General features: G+C 35.9%; 1 protein-coding gene across 2 annotated transcripts in view; it reads right to left on the reverse strand.

The window, feature by feature from the left end:
* The window catches only part of LOC131150372 (uncharacterized), a 41475-nt gene that overhangs the window by 13258 nt on the left and 12436 nt on the right, over window positions 1-15781 (reverse strand). Inside the window, exons 4-13 of one of the 2 annotated variants that reach the window (XM_058101059.1) lie at window positions 13367-13513; window positions 13194-13282; window positions 12962-13054; window positions 12104-12230; window positions 10143-10207; window positions 9861-10035; window positions 9316-9510; window positions 9153-9200; window positions 8444-8590; window positions 8247-8329 (exon numbers count right to left, since the gene is read on the reverse strand). In XM_058101059.1, coding sequence (XP_057957042.1) covers window positions 8247-8329; window positions 8444-8590; window positions 9153-9200; window positions 9316-9510; window positions 9861-10035; window positions 10143-10207; window positions 12104-12230; window positions 12962-13054; window positions 13194-13282; window positions 13367-13513 — 1169 coding nt within the window. Of the gene's footprint in view, window positions 1-8246; window positions 8330-8443; window positions 8591-9152; window positions 9201-9315; window positions 9511-9860; window positions 10036-10142; window positions 10208-12103; window positions 12231-12961; window positions 13055-13193; window positions 13283-13366; window positions 13514-15781 lie in introns of those variants that run through there. The other variant, XR_009135527.1, reaches the window with a different exon arrangement.

A 15781-nucleotide genomic window follows, 5' to 3' on the forward strand; every position in this document is an offset into this window, starting at 1 on the left:
TCACAAATGATACTATCATTTTTTTTTAAGATGATGCCCTTCATATCCATAACCTCTTATGCATTTTGTTACGGTTTGAGGTCATCTTAGATCTAAAAAGTGAACCTTGGTAGAAGTGACCACACGTCAACGGGGAGGGTGGGGGGAAGAATTTCCTTGCTGGTCTTTTGGGTTGCAAGATGGGAACCTTTCCCATTAATTACCTCAGTCTCCCCCTCGGAGTCAAGTTCAAAGACAAAGGAATCTGGGACACTATTATTGAAAAGTTTGAAAGGAGATTGGCAAGATGAAAGAAAATTTTCTTAACAAAAAGAGGCAAACTCACTCTTATCAAGAGCACTTTGATGAATCTTCAAATTTACTTCATGTATCTCCTTCCCTTACCAGCCTTGGTCGCTAGGAGATTGAAGGGAATTGAGAAAATATTCCATTGGGGAAGCTTCAAGGAGGAGTTTAAATATCACCTTGTTCGATGGGGAGTGGTCAAACAACCCATTTTTCCGGGAGGTTTGGGGTTGAAATCCCTCCTTACTTTCAATAAAGCCCTCCTCAGGAAGTGGCTATGTAGATTCATGACTGAGAATGACCAATTTTAGTGGGACATTTTCTAAATATAGGCTAGAGCACAATGATTGGACAACTCACAATATAAGGGGTCCCTATGGAGTGAGAGTATGGAAATTCATCAGGAAAGGATGGGTTGATTTTTTTCCAATTTGTGACATTTCAAGTGGGGAATGGGACGAATGTTTACTTTTGGCATGATGTGTGGTGCAAGAACAGCTTCCTTTCCTTCCATCTACAGCTTGGCTTGTGACAAAAATGCCCTTACCAATCATCATCTCCAAATCACTGATTAGGGAATTTTCTAAGGCATTCCGTTTACTAGGAACGTGATTGATTGAGAACTACAAACACTCTGACTTCGACAGATTTCTCTACAAATTCCTTCACTAAAACATCCCCAACGAACCAAATTGCGCTTTGGATAAAATGGTGTTTTCACTGTTAGATCCTTCTACAAAAAGCTCTTCGTTGGGAACAAATTGCAATAACTCTCCTTGGATTCACATTTGGAGGACAGCAGCCCCTTCAAAGGTTGCCTTTTTTGCTTGAGAGTCCATATTTGGAAATATTTTAACCCCCCTCGACAATCTGTAGAAAAGTGGGCTTACAGTCACAAATTGGTGTTTTCTCTGTATGGCTGATACAAAATCAATCAACCACATTCTTCTCCATTGCCCTAGACAAGGAACTTTGGAATTTGGCTCTTTCCTTGGCTGGGCAGCAGTGGATTATGGCAAATTCAGTTGAAGGGGAGATTTGGGCTTGGGAAGACATCAAAGCCACCAAGGAGATGTGAAAGGCTTTGAACCTCATCCCACTCGCCATCTTTTGGTGTGCTTGGAAAAAAAAAAAATTAAGAGAGCTTTCAACGATTCAGCTACTTCACTTCAGACTTGCAAACACTTATGGACTGCTGCCGTCTCCAGCTGGCTTAGTGAGAAAATTGTTAATGATCATTATGTAATCCTTGATGTTTGCAACAATCTTCAAAGTGATTTTTTTTTTGTACCATAGGTTGGCATCCCCCTGATGTCTTGCTAATATATTTTCTCTTCGCTGTTTAAAAAAAATTGAAATTTTCTTTGAGATTTCAATAAATTTCAAATGATTTGAGGAGATTTCAATGGAAATTTTGTAAAACAGAATTTGATAGTCATTTTGATTTTGAGGATAGCATAAAGCAGAATTTTTGACAATTTCACAAAAAATAATATCATACAGCTAACTAGGTCAACTAAGATCAAGTACTGCTCATCTATCTAGGGCCTGGGTGCAAAGATGAGGAGGTCCAGCTCTCCAATCTTGGAGTCAGGTAGTGACGGCATGGAAGAATGGCCAAGGTGGAGGTTGTAAACGTAGTATTCACACATGGAGTGGGGATGTGGTGGCAGGTAAAGACCAGATCTGTTTTTAGTGTGGTAGGGAACTGCAACTCAACCAACTACGAAATTCATTGCCAGAAGTCACAGTTGGTCGGTGAGAGACAAACTTCCATATAGTCAAGGCGGCTAGGGCTACGGCTGCAATGTTAACAGAGGTGACTAGGGTTGCTCTTGGGGAGGACAAGGTGAAGAAATTTGGGCCAGGGTGTCCTGTTTTCATTTTGGGCCTGGGACAAGTACTTAAAAAGAAGAGGCTTCCTTTTTAACTAAGTTGGTCCAGTTAATCTAGCAGGCCCATAGGCATGGTAAAATTGATTCAAGCCTGGAGAATTCTTTGGAACAAAGGATGATTCTTTTTCTTGCTAGACGAGCCATTCTATTGAACAGACCCATAGTTAGCCCATAGAATTGTTCAGATCTCAAATAAAGCCCAAGAGGTTTCTATCAGATGTTCAAGGTAGCAGAAAAGCCCAAAAACCTTCTTGTTTTTTTTAATTTCTAAGGCCTAAAGGGTACGGCAAAAGACCAGGGATGCTCGTCTGGGAGTGATGGATTAAGATGACAACATTAAGGGAATATGAAGTAGAAGGCATTTCTCAGAGAAAGCGGAAGCAGCAAAGAGCCTAGGTGCAAACCCAACCTTGCAATGCTCGTCTTCAAAGCAGACTCATGATAGGAAAAAGGCATGCCCTTTTCTTTACAAAGAAGCAACAACGCAGAAGGATTAGAGGCAGAAAGGCAATAGAAGTTCCGTCTCAAACAATTCTGGAAGTTCGGTTGATGTTTCTGTTCTTTTCATAGGAGAGGAAATTCTCGTAATAGAAAGGACATCCAGTCGGCTTTCTAAACTAGATGAAAAACGGATCAGGGGGAGGGGGGTTGTTCTATAAAGAAACAGAATTCTTGAAAGATCAAGATTCAGGGGAATAATGTTGTTTTAGGGTGAAAATCTAATGGTTGGGGAGCAAGTTCAGGGGTTAAAAGGCATTAGAAGATGGTGCAAATTGGTATTGAAATGAGGAAAAAAAAAAGATTGAAGACCAGTGAGTTACATCTAATGAGATAACAAAAAGGTTCAAAAGAGAGATGAGCAAGGAAATATTAGTATATTACAACCACCAACAAACCCAGCCTTAAGTCCCACTAGTGGGGTCGACTACATGAATTCTTATCTGCCAATCTACAGGATTATGGGCAATTTCCTCTGACAATTTAAGGGTGAAATTTAAGTATATTGGAAGAGCCAATTCTACAGAAGGGTATTACTGGTGAGAGGGTTACATTCCTATGCATTGTTCACTACATTTTATTGTATTTCATCATATTCTTTAATAGCCATTCTGCAAATAAAATGGAACCTTAGGGTTACATTCCTATGCATTGTTCACTACATTTTATTGTATTTCATCATATTCTTTAATAGCCATTCTGCAAATAAAATGGAACCTTAGGGATTGATTTCGATGACTTTGGACAAGGTTCATTATATGTGATTCTGATTCATATAATATGTTTGGGGATTTAACATATGTGTGACCTCCTCCAATGAAAGGATTAGGGGGAATTGGCATTTTTGAAAATGATGGTATTGATGAGAAGCATATCGATAAGGATCAAATTTTACTAAACATCGTAGAGGAAATTTTTGGGAAGAATTTTCAAGCTCAATTTGATGGATAACTTGGGTTTACACATGCCAAATTGTGAAGGAAACAAAATTCAGCTAGATGATGGTAAAATTACAGATGAGGATTAAAAGAAACTAGAAAAATATATCTTCAAATTGAAGCATTCAATTTGAAGCAATCATTTTCATATTGTTTCAGAATTCAATCATAGTCGATTATTCATTAGAACTCAACTAACTTGAGCTAAAATTGTAATCTTGCTACAATCATTAGTTCGATTGATCAAAACACTCATTCTAAAAGTCAAAGGTGAGGTTAAAACACTCATTCTGTTGTTAGAATAGATAGTCTGTGAGGTTAAAACACTCATTCTATTGTTAGAATAGATAGTCTGGTGGGGTTTTTTTCTTTGTTTGTCTTGTTGGATGTGAAAGGTAGGGAGTTAGTGGTGGTTCTCCTCGATCTATGACCCTTCCACACCTGTTCTTAGGTCTTCTTTTTGGGATGAGTTATATCCAGTGAATAAATTTTGTTATCCTAGGTGGGTTTTAGGAAGAGATTTTACTGTGAAGAGATTCCCTCGGGAAAAGAAGGGGGAGTATGAAGAATTTTGATAGTTCCATCAGAGATTATGGGTTGAGGTAGCTAGTCATTTAGATAGGTTCTTGTTTTCTAGCGAGTGAGAGGATGAGTTTCCTAACCTCAGTAGGTTTTATCTAGGCCAGTGTCAGATCATTTCCCTATTCTACTAGAGTCTAGTAATTTCAAGTGGAGGCCATCTACTTAGATTAAAAATATGTGACTCTTAAGTCTTTTCAATCAATCTTCAGCAAGGAATGTTTGGGGTTGAGAATGTAGAGAAGGGTTGGGAAGGCTTTCGGTTTATGAAAAAATTAAAACACCTAAAAGAAGAGTTGAAAATATGGAATATTGAGGTTTGGGGACTTCAAGGTGAAGAAAGACAATATTTTAGGAAAGATTAATTTGTTGGATAGAGAAGAACAGAGGGGAGTCTTTTGAAATGGGATAAGGTGAAGAGGTTAAGGAGTTGGACGCAAAAGACAAAGTTGAAGTGGGTGAGGAATGGCACTGTAATTCTAAATTTTTCCATGGTTTGGCTTTTGGTAGGAGGAGGAGAAATATGATTGTGGAGTTGAAATTGAAGGGAGAAGAGGTCACGACTGGTTTTTTTTTTATTACTGAGGAGATTACAGATTTTTTTCCTAACTTGTTCACTGAGGAGAATCTTTGTAGGCCTATGTGTGAGGGGCTGGATTGGAGCCCTATTTGTAGGGACTAGATGAGATGGTTGGAGCAGCCTTTTGGGAAAGTGAGGTTAAGGTGATTGTGTTTAAGATGGAGAGGGATAAGGCTGTGGGTCCAGATGGGTTTAGTTGTTAGGGGAGATTTAATGAAGATAATCAATGAATTCTTTTTTAATGGGATTTTGGGTAAAATCATTAATTCAACTTTTATCATTTTTGGTTCATAATAAGAGTAATTCTATTAAAGTTGAAGATTTTAGGCCTATCAGTTTAGTAGTGTGCATAAGATCATTGCTAAGGTTTAGCTGAGAGGCAGTGTTTTGTGATAGATGATACTATTTTGGAGGCTCAAAGTGCTTTCTGGAATAGGCAGATTTTGGATGCTATTTTAGTAGCAAATGAGGATTTTGAATATGCTCAAAGAAAGAGAACTAAAGGGGTGGTTTTTAAGGTAGAATTTGAGATGGCTTAAGATAAAGTTGGAACTTCCTTGATAGTATCTTTTCTAGAAGGGGATTTAATCAAAGATGGCAATCTTGGATGAAGTTGGGGGGGGGGGGGGGGGTCGGGTGGCAAAAGAAATTTATTAAGAACGAGAATATAGAAAGTTACAAAGCTGAGGGGAGGACAAGAGAACCTCAAAACCTTAAAAAAGATGACGAGGTGTTTATCTAATGCTTCAATTCCTGTTATTATTAATGAAGAGCCTAAATCTTGGTTCAGGGCTTCAAGGGGGGTTAGGCAAGGAGATCCTCTTTCTCCTTTTTTGTTTGTCCTTGTGGTAAACGTTCTGGGTAGATTGGTTCGTAGAGCTGTAAATAGAGGTTTTATGAGAGCGATTGGGGTGGTAACTGGGAAGTGAGGGAGTTGTGGTTTCTCATCTTTGGTTTGCAGATGATATTATTCTCTTTTTCAGAAGATCATAGGAAGTCTCTTTTGAGGGCAGGACTTGGATCAACTAAGGTTGCTCCTTTATTATAGGTTGGTTACAGGTTTGAGTCTAAGGAAACGGCCTCTCTGCATAAAAGCAGGGGTGAGGCTGCGTACATTGTGACGATAATTCCCCCACCCTTGCAAAGAAGGGAGCCTTGTGGCCAAAGGATGCCCTTTTTTTATAGGGAATATATTTTAAATGTGCTTATTATTTTGCAATTGCTTGAGAGGGTTACCACTTTAAAAAATAAATTCAGGGAAGAGTGGGTTAGCTTGTATTAATAATTTAATATGGACATCTCCAGATCTTTGGAATTGTAGGACGTGGTATCCTTGATTGGCCTCTGATTTATTTAGGTGTGCCCCCAGGTGGTCATCCTAGATTGGTTGGGTTTCGGGAACCTATGGTGGAGAAGGTATCTAAGAGGTTGAATGGGTGGAAGGGTGCTTTTTTTCCTTTAGGTGGGCATATGACACTTATTCAGACTTGCCTTGCTAATATTCCTCTTCATTTGTCTATCTTAAGAATTCCTGTGATGGTAGCTAGTAGTACTAAGAAGATTATGAGTGATTTTCTTTGGTCCCGGGTAATAAAGATCATTCGGATATTTGCAGGTCGTTTGGAGGTTTAAAAAAGAGGAAGATTTAGGTCTTGGTCAGTTGGCATCTAGAATATTGCTTTAAAGGGTAAATGGTTGTGCATTTTCCTCTATAGGAGTCTTCCCTTTGGCACAAATTTGCTAAAAGTAGGTTTGGTTTGTAAGATGGGAAGCTAATTTGGGGTTGAAGGGCATTTCACAGTTATCCTCTTTTCATTCATTATACAAATTTTATTGTTGGTAATGGGTACCGTGTTTGTTTTATGAGGAAGAGGATGTCTTCAATTATGCTTTGGCATAGAATTAAGTATTAGGTCTTCATGTGTTTTTGCAGCTAGATGTTTCAAAGGGGTTTCATTTTCTGATCTATGGCATGATTGGTAGGCTGTGTAATTTTGATTTTTTTTTTCTCTTTTTCTTGAGTCTTTTAAGGAGGATTCCTTATGCTTCTTCTTGTACTTCTCATTCTTCTTAATTAATTCTTGGGCATAAGACACTTACCTACCTTGAGGTTTGGCAAAAAGACAGGAACCTCCCCTAAGGTTTCAAAAATTCCATTAACCTCCCCTAAGGTTTTAAAAATGTCAGAGACCTCCCCTTAGGTTTGCTAAAAAGACACAAATCTCCTCCCAAAAGATTTGTTTTTTTGCAAAATACAAAGGGAGGTTTGTGTCTTTTTGACAAACCTTAGGGGAGGTCTATGGCATTTTTGAAACCTCAGGAGAGGTCCTTGGAATTTTTGAAAACTCAGGGAAGGTCCCTGACCCCTTAGGTTTGCTAAAAAGACACAAATTTCCTTCCAAAAGTTTTTTTTTTTTTTTTTTTTGCAAAATACAAGGGGAGATTTGTGTCTTTTAGACAAACCTCAGGGGAGGTCTATGGAATTTTTGAAACCTCAGGGGAGGTCTATGGCATTTTTGAAACCTCAGGGGAGGTCCTTGGAATTTTTGAAAACTCAAAGGAGGTCCCTGTCTTTTTGCCAAACCTCAGGAGAGGTAAGTATCTTTCGCCCTAAATTCTTCTATCTATCAAAAACTAAATTGCTGAATGGTGAAAACTGTTGGGCACAAGGGTAAATCAATGGGACCTATTTTGCATAGATAGGATATAACATTATCCAGCAATTGATCAAGATAAGGTCACATACATTTATTTATTTGGTAGAGAAAGAAATTTATTAAGAGAGAAAATACGATCTAAGAAAGGACAAGATATCCTCAAAGCAACATTTATTAAATTTTATTATTAATTAAAATTTAATTCATTATGAAATCTCTTTTGAGAAGGAAAAAAATTATTTATTTTTAAGCTCCCTCTGAAACTCGTACTGGTCAAAATTCTGTTTCTTGCTCATGACAACCAACAGATTTTATGTCAATTCTCTGTCACAAAGTCACAAGAGTAATTTTCAGCACCTAAAGTTTCCACAAAACAAGGTTAACTTATACTAATTGAACCACCTATACTAATTGAACCATCCAAATATCATATCTTCTCAAACACTGCTGATAGCCTATAACTGCTTCAAACCATCGAACTCGACCACTATAATCCATGTGCAACTTGCCCAAATAAATCCAGCTTGATTATAATTATAAATCCATTCACTCATTTCTGCCAGAATATCCTAATCTAACAGCTTCCATTGTCTACAGAGCCTGCAAACTACCATCTATCCTTCTTAGCAAAACTATCACATGAGAAGGATCCCAACAGAATGCAATAATACCTATGTTGTTATGCGAGATCATATCAATTAGCCAATTACTAATTTAAGATTTTGTAGACCTTACTGCAAAAGAATACCATCATGATTGCAAAAAATAACCCTAAACCACAAAATGTGAAGCATGTCCAAGAGAGACCATAAACCTGTCAAGTAGTCGCCAGCGATCACCAATTTTTGCATCCACATCATCAATTTCCCTCTCAAGGTTTTGAAGCATAGCATCAACCTAAGAAATATTTATGTATCAGTCAATAGAAATGTTAAATGAACACAATATGTAACACATAAGTAAACAACTAATTATGAAAATAGTAGCAGCTTTTCGAGCTGGAAGCCTTACCCTCTCTATAAGTGCAGATGAAACCTCATCGCTAACAGCCACTTCAGCAGCATCCTCACTTTCCTCTCGGGCAGCTCTGTATGCCTTCATTATATCTTGTTCACCGGCTGTACCCTCTTTCTCCACCATGCTGTTATACAGTTCTATCTAGAAATATTAAAAGCAATCACACATAAGAAAAACAGAAATGCCATATGATTCTACAAAGGCTGGGAACAACAAAGAACAACAACACAGGGTGGGGAACAGTATCAAAATTTGCTCCCTATCCATTACAAGGGCCAAATATACCATGAAGAATATAAAATGAAGCCATCATGGACCTAAAAAGTACCTATTTGCTGGACTCAAGGCAGATTCATGAACAATATCAAGATGACAAATTGTGCATCTGAAAAGGTCGTGCCATTGAGAGAGAATTTAAAACCAAAAAACAAAACAAAACAAATAACAGATGCACAAATACTCAACATCAAAGGCAACAAGAGGAAGTATCAAATTGATTCAAGGAACTCAAATAAGAATCGTATGACCTCAGGCATGCATCATGACTACTACAAAAATGCATACTGTTCTTTTGTGTGTGTATGTGTGCATGCATGTGTGCATGGCATGCCTCAGCCACCAGGACAACATCGGACAGACACATAAAGAGTAAGATTCATACGTCAGAGATGATCAATTTGTTTTATCCATGGTTTATACACACCTCTTTATTGACAAGCCTCAGGAACTCTTCGCGCTCTTGACTCACTGACTGCAAGAATCAGGAGAGAAGAAATTAAAAACAGATGCACATATACAAAACTAGGGCAGTCAAGAAGCATCAAATTGAAGCATAAAGTGTAAAGTTTTCAACATCCAGTCCTTACAGATGCTGAAGCTAAAACAGCCAATGCACGGCTGAGTTCACAAAGCTGCTCTTGTTTTTCCAATGTTATTTCTCTAACTCGTTCTTGTGCTTCTCTGGCTGTTGAGGTAATCATCTCTTTCAAAGCTACATCCTCTTGACTAACTACAGATTCCTTCATCCTGGTTTGATCTTCTTCCTCTTTCTCTTCTTCCTCCTATATAAGTAATTAATTTAGAACAATGGAAGTAATCACAAGAAATTTAAAGGGAATTAGGCTCAAGCTTGAGGACTCAGGCACAATGTGCACAGAGCAAAGATCAGGCTAAGAAATTAGCCTATTTGCTTAGAATTCAAATTTATAACCACTTCATTGAAACAAAAAACCTTCTTTTAAAAATTTTGAACACTAATCATGATCAAAACTAAACAAAAAGGCAAGAACAATAAGTATATTAATAGAATAATCTTGCCAAATGCCAATAAATACCAAAAAAGCATGTTCAAGACCTCAACCTCCAAAACCTGTAAAAAGTGGTTAATTTGCCAAGGACTAAGTTTAGAAACCTTGATGAGTTCTTCCTGCATTTCAAGGAACTCTAATTTTCTCCTCCTTTCAGAAACAGAATCTTCAGATGGCAAAGATGTAACACCAACTGTATCCACAACTTCATCAGGCAGAGAGGACAGTGTAGCTTGAACAGCTTCCTCTGGCCTAAGCTTTCCAGAGACTGTGAAGGCTCTGCATATGTTATCAAATCCAGAGAAGTCAGAAGCAGAAATAAAGGAAAAGAAAGAAAGAATAAAGTGAACAAAAAGGACAATAAACACTTTATGGATTTACTTTACCTGGAAAGGATCAAAAGGGAAGATGGGACAGAATGATTAAGAGACAAATCCAACCAATCCTTGAGCTGCAGGAATTGCACGTTTTAACAAGTAAATACAAATTCTTCTTTTAATACATCATGCAGTTAAAAGCTACCACCAAGATAATTAAATTATAATAGGACATATCTGTTCAACAAAACTACAATAACCCGTATACCACTTACATCTTCTTCTTTTTTCTTTTTTCTTTTTTCTAAAACTCAAATTTTTATCAGCACTTTTTCTTTTTCAATACAATTTCAAAAGTTTTCCATCCAAAATGGTAAATGAAAATAAATGTAATAAAAGGCTGAAGAGGTAAAAACATCTTAAGCTTATAGCATCCTAGAATGTGTCCGTCTAACAAAGACAACAGTACCATCGCGAAATCTGAAGACAAACAATTCTTTTATAAAGACAATAATTTACCAGATCTAAGATTAGTGATAAAGGAATCACGTACTAAATCAAAAATACACCACCATTACCATTAAGCCCCAAATGATTTACTCTCCTCTTGCACTAATACATATTTTCCTTCTGTGCTAGCACATTAAATATTTAGCCTGACCTGACACAAAACTGTAAGGATTTGACCAAGGTCTTAAATTTCGATTTCGACTCAAATTTCGAAGCTCCAAAAGTACGGAAATTTCGATTTCGATGTCAATTTGGATTTCGATTTGAAAAAATAACGGAAACTAGTAGTAAAACATGGAATTCTTTGTGAAACTTTAGAAATGGTTAACAAATATAATAATATAAGTTTTAAGACTAATATATTACAAATTAAATACATCTATATTTTGTATAGGGTGGAAAAGTTTTAAAATAGTATTTGAATCAAACATGTTTGTAAGATAATGTAAATTAAACAGATTCAGTTAATGCAAACGAAATTCATAATTCATTTAAATATTATTTATTATACAAATATTGATAATTTAGACATGAATGGTTAAATAAAAGATTACTATAAGTTTATTTTTTCATATAATTTCAAAAGCACTTGACGTAACCCTTTTTTTCAATAAAATAAATTAAAAGAGAAATTTCACTTCACTCTTGAATCTCTCATTTGAATTTCGACGAAATTTCATTGTGTAGTTAAATTTTGACAAATTTCGCTAAAATTTCAAGGTTTTGATAAATTTTGGATGATTCGTTGAGATTTCGACGGAAATTATGCAAGACGGAAATCGATTGCCATTTTGATTTCAAGGGGGACGGAAATCAGAAATTTCGACGGAAATTTCGACAATTTCTTGGAAATTTAAGGCCATGGATTTAACTGCCAGTCACTGCAATGGTGGTTCTAGATGTAGTTTCTGTGTCATGACCCCCAGCTACAACTACAACTGAACAAAGACCTCAACTATTGGAAGGCAAAAAAAAAGCCTCACAAACTAAGAGTTCAAATTTATCCACTATAAGCTTGCATATAATCCTGGAGACCACATAGGCCTCAATAATGGAACTGAACAATCCCAGCACCTCAAAACAAATTTTATGTGAAGCCTTAAGCCCTAGAAATTGATCTGACTGCATATCCTACAATACATCATGATTTTAGCCACCACAAAAACAATACAGCTAACAAGAAACATGGAAAAAGGCTTCAAAGCAAGGATGAACACATATCTCCAGGCACCACCAGCCCCAGGGCCCTACAGCCCAATGGTACAGCAATAAGTAAAAAGTAGAGAACATGAGCTGATGGACATAAGGTTACAGCTAAGCAAGAAATAGGCAATCTATTAATAATGCTCAAGCAGACAAATGCAGCATATTAAGGAGCATTTACAATCTACCATACATGAATAATATTTTTTTTAGCAGAATTTACATTTAATACTAGAAATAATATAAAATTGATCTTGCAAAGTCTATGCCCTTCATATACTAAATTTGAAAAATAAAATAAATAAAAAAGGAAAAACCTGTTGACGCATCTCTTCCACTGACAGTAATCCAAGCATGCCTCTCTCTCGACAATCTTCACGGAGTTCAGCTTCTGAAAGGGACTCCACACCCTCCAATTGAATCAATTTGTCATCATTCTTAATTCTAGAAAAACAAAATAATAATATGCATGCATGAGCAAAAATTATGCAATTTATCTTCCATGCTTGGCAAAATAAATTGCCTTCCAATTCGAAATGCTTTATAAAGTGGTAAAATTGTGTATGCTTCATTTTTCCCTTCTCCCCAAGCCAAAGTATCTAGAATACAAATTGCAAGGGACATAACAAATATTTCCGCTAACAATATCATAGGATAATCTAACTCCCAGTATGATGCAAAGATTTCTGCTAGCAATATCATAGGATAATCTAACTCCCAGGATGATGCAACCCGCCTAGTATATTTAAGCTAGCACAATTCTTTCCACATCTACAGCCGTTTTTGAAGCACATCTTTCTGCTTGCCTAACACATATAAAGGAACATGTTTTCACACCAACGATAGTCTGAGAAGCATGCAGTCACAACCATTTCTAAGCTGTCCAATCTGGTGAAGCGCGCACTCCAAAAAACAAGAAAAAAAAGGGAAAAAAACCAAAGAAAAAGGAAAGAGGGAGGAGGAAGGGCAGAAGGGGTGGCAGCACTACTTGCTCCCTCTAATAGTGGCAATTCCCCCCTTGCCAGCAACTAGCTTCTTGAACGTGCAGAAAAGGTTTAACCATATTTCCTCATAAAAATCAGAAAGCAAACAAAAAATAAAAATAAATAAAACACACGGTTCTCACAAGCTGGAGTGGCACTTAAATTAAGTAAACTCGAAGAAAACCATCTCACCGTTGGAGTCTTTTTCGGAGCATATAACGCAAATATGCATCTGTTCCGAAAGGGCTGATTCCCATGTATTTGCACATATTCACTACTCGAGGCCTGAGAAAAGCAAAAGATTTCAAAACAGCAAATAATGCCACATAAACTCATTCAGAAAACAAATAGTACAAAAAGCACATTAAATGAGAAGTATTCAATCAGATACTCAAAAACCAAAGAAATTACAGGTAAAGCAAACCTGCTAATATTATCTAAAGTAAGTTCATCATTAAACAACTTCGCAAAGCCCAAAATTTCATCATTTGAGACACGAGCGCCTGTTCTAACCTGCATCAGCATTCCACATTGCTTAAAACAAGGATTGAAGATGAAAATTCATGGGAAAGTAAACTGTTGAAGCTGTATGCTTACCCTGTTCAGAAATCCATCAAGATCTTCAGCAGTTTTCTTGATTTCTCCACTCCTAGAGTTCTGGATTTCCTTTGCCATTTCCTTCACTGTGTCTTGAAGAAACTTCGCATATACTATTCTTGCATTTAGCCTTCTTTTCAATGCTTCCTACAAATTATTTATTTGAAGTGGCTCACAAACTCAGTTATTCTGCCTAAGATGAGACAAAAGAAACCAAGGTATAACCTATGAAGCATGGACACCTATGGGACACAAGTATGACACATCATGGACAGGGAGTAAATGGTTTGGAACATGGCATGGCTGGGAACCTGGGAGCCCCAATTAATAAAAATATAATATTGTATTTGAATTTATTATCTGTGTACATACAATACATATGCATCTTCTTAAAGTATAAAAAATTCCAATGTGTAGGCATCTTCCTCTTCCTTTGTTACTAGTAAAAATAAAATATGTATCATTTCTTTCATTATAATATCTTTAAGTTTATTTTAATTTTCCTCTGAAAAAACATCAAGCCAATCATTCTTGTTTATAATCATTATTTTTCAAGAATAAAAACAAAAGAAAGTCTTACTGCAATGTGTCATAATTTCTCTAAAGCATGTTAAAATTTCAGCGTGCATGAGCATTGGAGCATTTTCAACAAACATATACTTTAAATTTTTAGATCCATCTATGAACTGTAATAAATGCATGATCTTAAATTTCCACAAAATTGTCAACATTTTCTATAAAATTTTATCCTTTCTTCTGCCTTCAAATCAAACCAGCTATCAATATCCATTTTACTTGAATTTTTTCCCGAATCATCTGAAATTTATCAAATCTCAAAAGTTTCAATGAAATTTGTTGAAAATTTGATTGACGAATAATTTTTTCTTGAAATTGAAATTTAGATTCAAAACCCTATGTTGATAAAGTGAATATAACATCGTAAAATTTTTTGAAAGAATTTTTTTGGGTTTGATAATTCACATACAAAATGTGGAAAAATTAAAGAATTTCAAGAAATAAATATGATGATTTAGATAGAATTTAAGACTTTGAAGTATGAACAAAGCTTTGATAATTTTCACAAATCTTTGACTGGATTGGATTGTGAGCCATTGGAAACATATAAAGCCCTTCTTTTAAGTTTTGACTATTTGAGAGTGTCTTTATTAATTTAACTCCGTGCATATTTTGAGCTATAATTTAATTCTTAAACTTATTAATTTGCGCACATATATATATATTCTCAATCTTTGTTCATAATTTCTTAACCAATAATTTAACTTGGTCATTTATATTATAAACTATTTTTAGTGCTAGTATAATTGATTTATAAAACAAATTGATATTTATTTTATTCCATTAACAAAACTGCACCACTATAATGAAGGAATACAAAAAAAAACTGCAAATTTGTTAAATTAGTAGATGTGCATGTTATTATAAATTGGCATCTACAATTTCAATTTATAACTAAAGTTGGGTCTTAATAAATCATATTTTTATTAAAAATATAAACTAATAGCTTTAAGCCTTTTGAAAGTCTACAAAATTGAACTTGGATAATGACTGCAACATTTTATTTGACCCTTTATGTATAAATTAGCTGTACTCTCTTAATAACAAGCATTTAACCTCTTATGAATTTCATTTGTATTAATTGAATATGTTTAAAATTGTTATTTCTTCATAGTTATTAAATCCTACACACCTCCAAAAACTTGTCAATTATGTATTTTATTTACAATATTATAGTGCTCAATCTTGCATTATTACTGTTGACTAATTGGACAAAATGGAAGACCTAATCACAATGATAGGTCTCTCTCTATTTATAATATATGTCAAAGTGCATTCAAATGACCATAATACCTTTACTAACTCTCGCTTGTTAACATAACACTGACATACTAACAATGCTAAATGACTAAGAAAACCATCAACACTCCCCCTCAAGCTAGAGCATATATGTCATATGCTCCTAGCTTGTTACAAATGAATTCAATACGAGCACCCACCAAGGCTTTAGTAGATAAATCAGCAAGCTGCAAATCAAACCTCACATGAATGATAATAATGAGCTTCTGCACAAGTTTCTCCTGAACAAAGTGGCAATCAACGTCAATGTGTTTGGTCCGCTCATAGAAGACCTGGTTGGAGGCAATATGAAGGACAACTTGATTATAACACATTAGCTCCATAGACTGAGAATGTGGAAAACCCAGTTCTTCCAACACGTTCTTCAACCAAACAAGTTCACGTATAGTGTGAGTCATGGCCCTATACTCTGACTCAGCACTTGACCTAGCCACCATAGTTTGTTTCTTACTCCTCCACGAAACCAAATTTCCACCAACAAAGATACAATACCTGGTTGTGGATCTTCTGTTCAAAGGTAACCCAACCCAATCTGCATCA

The sequence above is a fragment of the Malania oleifera genome, chromosome 3, assembly GCF_029873635.1.
Source record: "Malania oleifera isolate guangnan ecotype guangnan chromosome 3, ASM2987363v1, whole genome shotgun sequence".
Taxonomy (NCBI): Eukaryota; Viridiplantae; Streptophyta; class Magnoliopsida; order Santalales; family Ximeniaceae; genus Malania; species Malania oleifera.